Genomic DNA, 9,122 nt, shown 5'->3' with positions numbered 1-9,122 from the left:
AAGGAGCTCGGTGAGGCAGATGGTCTTTTGGCACGTGGAGTACATGTCATAACCAGCGTAACCTATGGAGCGCGTGTAATTCATATATCGCGGGAGAGTTCCTTATTCCTTGTACCATCTGGCGCACCTTAACACTACTAATCCGATGTTCCCACCAGATCGGACAAATGTTTCGGAGACAGCAGTGGCCATACCGACATCTCTAGTATGCCCTGCACATTGAGGTGACATTGCTGGTGCTTAAAGCAATATGGATCGCACTGTCGTAATATAAACTGTTTTTGACAGAAACCGACGTCACGCTGACTACACAGGTGTTGGCAAAGGCTTTTCCGACTTTCCCGATCCGAGAAATAATCTCATCTCCAGCCAGTCCATCCGAGCGTATGCGACTACCCAGGTGAACAAATTTATCTACGGCGTCGACTTCCTCATCTGCAAGAATGAGGTTTGGGTATGATCCCACCCAGTCTTCAAGTAGCACCTTACAATTAACAGGTGTGAAGCGCATGCCAATCTGTCTGCAAGGAAACCTTACTTCACCTCATGGGCCTTCGAAATCCACCAGTGTTTTCTGTCATTCTTCAAGCCCTGATGGGGCGAGATAGACCAAGTAGTTGGAACGCAGCTCTACTGACCGGAAGGTCCGTGGTTCGAACCCGATCTCTGCTCGACTTCCCCTGGCAAAGGCTCGACTTTCCCGATCCGAGAAATAATCTCATCTCCAGCCAGTCCATCCGAGCGTATGCGACTACCCAGGTGAACAAATTTATCTACGGCGTCGACTTCCTCATCTGCAAGAATGAGGTTTGGGTATGATCCCACCCAGTCTTCAAGTAGCACCTTACAATTAACAGGTGTGAAGCGCATGCCAATCTGTCTGCAAGGAAACCTTACTTCACCTCATGGGCCTTCGAAATCCACCAGTGTTTTCTGTCATTCTTCAAGCCCTGATGGGGCGAGATAGACCAAGTAGTTGGAACGCAGCTCTACTGACCGGAAGGTCCGTGGTTCGAACCCGATCTCTGCTCGACTTCCCCTGTTTAGGTTTGGGCGACCTAGCATTATCCCAGCCCTCGTGCTTCCTTCGGGTGGCATGGCGGTTAGGCACCGAAAGGGCGCTACAGCTGAACGGTTTCTTTTATATTTTACTGTATTTCACAGTCTCTTTGCTGGTGTGGTCTTTCCGATAGGAATAAGATCTGCTGACCTCGATACAAGACTGCTGGTGTCACTTGTGCCTCATCGCCTTATGGTGGCTCGTGAAACATTCACTCGAGAGCAGCAAGCGTGATTCCGGTCTTGTAAGGGTTGCGTTGACGAAATCTTCACACTCCGTCTGGTGATGGAACAACGCCATAGGTGCAAACGAGCCACAGATTTGATATTCCTGGATTTCCAAGGCGCATTTGACCCGCTTGACTGGTCTGTTTTGACACGCTCGCCTATCAAGAAATTTCCCGGAAGATTGTGAGCATGATATGTTCTCTGTATTCTCCGAATTCCGAACGTGTAAGGGTATACAGAAGCTCTCCAAAAGCTTCCCCGGATAAAGCGGCGTCTGTCAGGAGTGCCCACTCCATTCTTATTTAGTTTCGTGATAGATGAGATAATGAGGCGAACGCTGAAACATCTTCAAAACGCCGTTTTTTAAATAGCTTCTGGCGAAAACCTCGTCGATCTGGAATATGCGGACGATATCCTTCTCATGTTAGAAGAGGAGAAGGCCCAGGCATCTTTTGATTAACTGACTAAAGTCCTTTGATGTACACTTTAAACCCACGAAGTTTAGGGTCATGTTCCTGGACATTCAGTCACTGAAAACGCCACTTGCAGTCCAGGGCGAGCCGCTGGAGGTTGTCTGGCGTTTTACTTATCTCGGAAGTTGTATCCGTTCTGATTGTAGTGTGACAGATGAGGTGAATGCACGGATCTGCAAGGCTCAGGTCGCATTTGCTAATTTGAGACACCTATGGTGGTGCATCCCTGAATCTCAAGGGACGTGTGCATCAAGCCACATTTCAGGCTGTTCTGTTGTATGGCTGTGAGACTTGGTTCGAGTAGCGGAACTGAGACGTCTTCAGGTGTTGGAAAATCGTTGTCTCAGGACCATCGCTCGTGTGGGTTAGTGTCAGCGTATCCGTAAAGAGGCAATTAGAAAGTGAGTTTTCGGTTGTGCAATGGGTACTTCCATTAAAGAATGCGCTCAGCACTAAAAGCTGCGTTGGTTGGGACATGTGTTGCATATGCCTAACCGTCATCGGCCGAAGAGAGTACTGTTTTCTATGCCCAACTCATAGTGGCGGAATTAGGGATGTGGGCAACCCTTGACCTGACAGAGGGGTATGAAAGTTCACGAAATGTTTGGGTGCTGTCGCTTACCAGGATAGAGATCGCGTGATCCCCAATGCTCCTAGTTGGAGATGCTGCAGTATGTGGCTGCCAACCGAAGACAGTGGCATTCGTGTTGTCAGTTTCTATCCAGATTGCTTGAATGAGTGTTTGGAGGTATATGCACCTCGGAATGATTGTAGTAAGGTAACACTAAGTCCCTTCCTTTTCCACCTTCATTCTTTTCTTCACAGTAAGGCTTTCAAATAAATCATGGTTGTACGCAACGAAGCATCAGTGTTGAACACTGATGTCGTGCTGTCCATGAGGATGGTGATACTGATCTCGACGATGTCCACTGTTCATTTAATCAAGCCAGATGGCTTGGAAATTCAGTTCCTAAAGCTGAGAGCATGGCTTCTTTCAGTCGCTTCCGTTGAGCCTCAAAGCAGTCTTCGTCTTCTGCTTAACCTTGTGTTTCCAGTAGCTTTTTAGCCAAGCCAACTTGATACGCTACCGAAACTTGTCAATTTTGATAAATGGAGCTACTCTGCTTCGACATACGTGATGCTGATGGAAAGTGAAGTGATAACCAGACTTGCCCAATGGAGTGATGGGAGTCAACTTTCATACCCCAGCAGGAACGGTATTCTTTAATTGACCTAATCGCTAACGGATAGCCACATGTTCTAATTGAGTCCATGACTCTTTCGGTTGCTGGCCTCCAAGTAACTCGATGTGAGCGTTTGTGTGGTGGAATTTCGTATTGGATAGAAACAGACAACTGAGGCAGTTGTTACCAGTTATCTGTAGGCGGACCATCAACTAATATACTGTCTAGCTGCTTCTTCCAGGCTTAGTAGGCCCCATCGAGCATTCATATAACCTGCAAGGATTACAATATCCGTCCCTGTTTCTGACCGAAGCAGTCGTGACAGATTTTGATGAGACCCGTCGTCACTCTAAGAACTGTTGTCTGTCCCGGCGTATACCGGTACGACAAATAAACACCGCTTATCGCGCCGACCTGTATTGTTCTTAACTGAGCCGGACAACCACAAAGTGCAATGACGACTGGTTCCTGGGATCCAGTCCAGTAAGTCGCTTTCAGCCCTGGGGCTAAGTGCAACTCCCACGCCGTAGAAACCAAGAGTCATTACTTCAGGATCACCAGAAGTGTGAAATGTGGAACATCTGAGCTGGTCCTAATCGGCTTGAGGTGTACGACCGAGGTGGGGGTCTTGCATGCATTTTTCGGAGACAGCATACGTCGGCAGACAGAGAAAGAAAATTTCATCGGGAGATGACATAGACTACGGGTATTAAAGGCTGCAACGTGGGTCAGGTCTTCTGAAATTAGTAAGTGATTATTTTGGTTTGGTTTTCTGGGCGACTGTTTAGGCTACGGGATTGGTAGATGGATTAATTCAACACTAGTTATCTTAAAGCTTACAGCGAACGGTGCAACATTATCATACGAGTGGGGATCGTTAGGTCTGCCTTCTACCCTTTTCTGATTGATTTTTTCATTGAAACAACCATGGAATGTGCACTCTAAGTCGCCGGAAATTCAGAGATAGAAATGGTAACAGGAACAAGGTTAATGGGCTTGGACTGTGCGGACGACGTTGTTTTGCTACTGAATCGCGAAAATGCTAGAAGCAGTCCTTTGTTCCAGTGTGCGCTTCGCACCTTCAATGTGCAGATCTTGGTTCAGGATCTTCAATCCCTTTCCGCCGGTTTGGAACTTCGGGTTTTTGCTCGGTCTGCGTATCGTTACAGTTGCCTTAACAGTGACCACACTGTGATATGGAAGTCAATCTACTCGTTGGCGGTACACAATATTCACCAATTTGCGTTTTTTGTCACCAGGTGTTAGATTCACTGGAAATGAAGGGCCTTGTATACCATGTGTGCATTCCCACGTCATGGTTACAAGTCAGTCGCTCCTACCTGAGGACTTGATTGCTCACAGGCATTTGATCATCTACATCTTTGCAGCACAGTAGGAGTTGGTAGCCTGCAACTTGTCCCCAACGAAGTTGCGTATAGCGGGGTGACTTTCGTAGCGGGTCCCAGTCGAATTGCTGGGAGAGCTAGGGAAACTTCTCAGGTTTGGTGGTTTTAGTCAACTGGCTGAAGCCAAATAGGGCTTTGTGAGATCTTTGAGTCTTCCTAACTGTGGCCCACCTAATCACTTTCCACGTAGTTGGATACCGTATAGGTGTGGCATGCAAATAACCGCAGTTTCGAACATTGTTACTTTCTAGACGGCCTGCGTAACTAGAGTTTGCCTCTCGTGCACTGGACTTGGGTTTGGCACATGACGCTGGGTCAGTCCCGCTGATGTCCGATGTGATTCTAAGATGTCTTCGTTTCACTGCTTTTTGAAGCCGTAGGCCACTCGTTCTTGACTGTTTTTCCTTAGTCTTCGAAGCTTTTTTGCACTGAGTTACTGTTTCTCCCTTTCCACTCTCTACCAGGGTACTGTTCCTTGATAATTGCATGTTTAGTATCACGGCTTACTACGTGAGTGTTGTTGTTGGTTCGAAACACGTTATCATCGAAATTATCATCAACAGCTGTACAATCATAATTTATTTGAAAGCCTTATTTTGAAGAAAAGAATATAGGTTGACGGGGAAGGAACTTAGCGTTATCCCATCATTCACCTTCAGACACTTATTCAGATGCTGTCGACAGAAACTGACAACAGGAAAGCCACTGACATCGATTATGTTGACGATGCTAGCTGAGTGATTTAGAAGCTTGATACAATTTATTCTGTCATGTTGACAGTCTAAGTAATTGAGTGGGAAAGCCTCAAGGAAGGGGACAGGACACCAGATGAAGATCGGCCATATTGCAGATGGACCAATGGAAGAAAGAACACTACGACTCAGTTGGCTAAACCAGAGAAAGTGAAATCTCAGTGAAATATAACGAATGGCAGAATTGTTCGTTAGGACCTGACGACCCTAACACCTTTTTCAAAATGTGTGTAGGTTTTCAGATGTGGAATCACCTGCGGAGTGATGTCGTTCAATAGCGGTCAGAGTTCTAGGAAAAATATCACAGATCTACGTTACTAACTCAGCGATACGGAAGTAGCAATATTTGAATAATCTATCTGAACAGTCAGAGGTATACCTTAGTCGACGGGGTCGACCATATCATTTCCAGGTTATTTCTTGAGTTCGTCCAGTGCCAGCAAACTGGTTTTGCAAGAAAGGGGATTTACTGTAAATAAGCAAATATTTCTACTATGCATCGTTGAGCTTTAGTGTCACATGGCAACTGCTGGATAGGTTGTATTCGTTCTGGGTCAGGTTTGATAATTCCCTTAGAGACGAGACAAATTTCTCGAGAAGCTGTGACGCTTTCTGCATAGTTGTATGTGGTAACCTGTTTCTCAGTCACCTGGGAAAAATTCGAGATGTTTTTGATTACTTTGATGTTTCCACAAGTCGTGACGTCTGTGTGTGCAGATGTATCAGCAATGTTTTCCCTCCTAATGAAATGATCGGTTTTGCGTTGGATACAAACAACACTATTGGCCATACCAAACAAGATATGGTGAAATTGGAAATGGCTGCCAGTTGCTTCAAATGCATTGTACGGCCTCTGATACTGAACTGCGATGATTTGGCGATAAATGCTTTTCAGGTCGAGTGTGTTGTATGTACTGGTTCGTAACTGAAAATATCCTGTCGAATTAGTTTGCTAATGAGTGATTTTCGCTAATTTCGTGTAATTTAGCTTCAAGTAGAGCATAATGCTGAAAGAAACTTGGGAACTGCGCCTACTTGATGAGCCCCAAGAAGGGCAAAACTGTTCGTGGGCTGTCGAAGGATGTTCAGCAACCTTATGAGTATTGCATTACGTTATACATGGAGTCATCTGTCGCACGACTTGCGTACATAATTATCCTTGTGTACAACATTAACATCCTTATTGGAACAAATGTTTTCCATACACAGACACAGTGAGTGCCTCAGTGAGCGGTTACTTTTTTCTTTTGGCACCAGCTTTCTAAACTTCATCCCTACTTCGTTCGTTTTGCCACCGTCCTTAGACGGACCATTTGGTTAACTTAATACTTCATCGACCGCACGGATATATGGCGAACCGAATACAGACCGGAAGACGTGCACTGATTGGCCAGAATATAAATTTTTAGTACAGTACAGTACTTCGTACTCCATTGCGATGATTTTACTATGCTTTCATGTGTAATTGTGATTTCTCCATAGCTACAGTTTCAGTAATCTTGCTTTGTGCCATAAACGGTTATCTCAAGCTACTGCGTTTGCCCTAATCAATGGGACAGCGAACCTCCCTGGGATTTCGAAACCACAAGAACCACTGTTTGGTGTATGTCGAAATCCGCTAATAATTTAATTCTACCTCTAGGCTGAAAAAATTAGTAGCTTTGTTCCCTAAGAATGCACAAGCTTCATTTTTGTGAAACCATAAGAATTCCGTATAAACGGGTTTATCATTTTTATTCAGCAAATTCTTGATTAGCTACGGCAGCAAAAATACTCGACAAACTTTCATTTCCTGGCCACACCTTATAGGCTTGTTTTTTGGGGCGCGAATTTCAACAACAGGAAAATTAGACCTGATCTATTTTGTGGGAGCTTCTCTAGTTCAGGATGTTACTTATAGGACATTAAAATATCGGATAGTGGAAACACTTTCGCACTACAGTGGCTGAAGCGTTGAGTAATGACAATTTTCAGCCAAGAAAAATCCCTTTGCTTATTAACCCTCCGTTGGTGAAACGAAACTCAACCCTTTAACTTCCCACGCAAGGACGTTTGTAAAAACAGGCCAGAAGTAGAGTAATCTTGCCGCTCGGTGACAACGGTCGGTACCTTCATAGCTCTCATCAAAAGAGTGATATCCTAGCGCTTGAAGTGTTGACCACACGCAGCTCTTAGGAAGATTCGAAGTCCGCTTTCCTTTCAGCAAGCAAATTTCATTAGATGAAGCACTGAAAGTGTTCGTTGTGGAGAAGTCCATTTAATTTAAGGAACACTATCGGATACATAACAACTATGCTTTATTGGTGCGGTGTTCAGGTGTTGCGGATCATTACGTTGTATAAATTCTTGAGGAACGGGATTCTGATTGACCGTCCCTTTTATGTTCTACTTAACCACAGTAGCTGCTGTCCCATATCGCTCATTCTTTGTCGACTGGCTTCTACCCCTTGTAGTCGGTGGAATATATACTGTTATTCGCACCAAGGCGGCCACAACAGTTGAGGAACTCGGCGATCATTATGTCCTTCTCGGTCCTTTAAACGAAATATGCATGCGAACGGAAGTTGACGTAACGGAGCCGACAAACGAGGCTTTGAAACGTACAATCAGTGCAATGCGTCAGCACGATATCAAGGTGAGTTTGAGTGGTCCTGATCGTCAAGAACTTTGGATTTTTTTATTTACTGGACATTGCTTTAAATTTTTAGTGGATCTCACCTTTCCAGCATCCCGTTATCAGCCATATTGATTAATGTTGAGGCTTCCAGCCCTATTTTGCTTTTGTTTGGTCTGGTAAGCCGGAATAAATTTAACGACGGTGAATTCCGTCTCCGCCAGTAGTTTACCTACCAACTCTTGTAATGCTTTCCGAACAAAACTGATAATTATTCTTTGGTTGACGGATTTGGTCGCTTTCGTGTTCAGCCTTTTTGCTTTGGATACTGTCCTGATTTTAACACAGGTCAACCAAACATGTAGTGGAACAAGTTCTGTTCACTCCTGAAAACGTAATTCCTTGCACGTTTGATCTTTACTTTGGCCCACGGTTGGAGTTTCTAACCTTTTCATTATAGACTGAAGCAAGAAACGCATGCCAGATGCATTTCTTTTATATACCAACAGCCACCTTACCTGAAGGTCCACGTTTGTCAAAAGCAAAAATTGCTTGGATTAACTGGCCATTACGAATAGTTGGTTTAGGAACTCCATTCTGGATTATAAACGCTGGGAAATGACTATGGACATATCCTTCAGCATTTTACGTTTTGGTTTGAAGGCTGTTCGTGAATTTTTGCCAGGTTCGTCCCATCCTAGTATTGTCAAAACCGCTGGAGCCTCTGGCAGTGGCTAACGTCAGTTACTGATGATAACGCGTTGGACGGCAAATAATATAGTGGTTATATGGCAACGTACAGTTCACAGTCCATATTCATCCCCCAGTTAATAAAACTTGCTTAGGCAATGATGTATTTGTCTAAACCTGTTGCAAACGCATTGAATGGGATGAAATATAACCAATTACGCTTGTATGGAGGAAACAATAATTGATGTCGGGTCTCACCACCCTGGTGATTTTATAAGAATCTAGGAGTCGCTGCAGCTGATCAACCATGCGCGTAAAGGCAAGGGTCGATGGGATCGAATGAATGTCTGCATTCTATGCCCAAAGAACGTCAACAAAAGACAATCACGAACTAAAGCTGCTTCGGACGTTTGACACATCGATGGTAAAGTACCCTCTGGGGCCTTCAGCGCCTCATGAAAAGGGCTAGCGTTTTAAGTTTCGGTATCGACTGCGAACAAATGTGATGGTTCCACCTGACGTTTGCTCGCTGATAAAGTAGTGGATTGAGGGTTTTAGTCACGCATTGCGCGTCTACCATGAATATCCAACAGGGATGTAAGATCTGGATGACTTAGGATCTTCCAAAACGTGTGTAGCTGTCCTATTAAATGCAGTTGGTATTCAGCAGGTACTGTGCAGTGAGAACAGACTGAAAAAAGCAGTTGAAACGGAAT

The 9,122-nt window shown here is 44.7% G+C and overlaps 1 protein-coding gene across 1 annotated transcript in view; it reads left to right on the top strand.

The window, feature by feature from the left end:
• The window catches only part of T265_08924 (hypothetical protein), a gene marked incomplete at both ends in the record, with an annotated part of 37,600 nt that overhangs the window by 2,249 nt on the left and 26,229 nt on the right, over window positions 1-9,122 (top strand). The window contains one exon of the mRNA XM_009174863.1: window positions 7,502-7,737. Coding sequence (XP_009173127.1) covers window positions 7,502-7,737 — 236 coding nt within the window. The remainder of the gene's footprint in view (window positions 1-7,501; window positions 7,738-9,122) is intronic.

Source organism: Opisthorchis viverrini, assembly GCF_000715545.1.
Source record: "Opisthorchis viverrini unplaced genomic scaffold opera_v5_246, whole genome shotgun sequence".
Classification (NCBI taxonomy): Eukaryota; Metazoa; Platyhelminthes; class Trematoda; order Opisthorchiida; family Opisthorchiidae; genus Opisthorchis; species Opisthorchis viverrini.
Note: the sequence above shows the minus strand (reverse complement) of the source record. Positions and strands in the feature narration are given on the sequence as shown.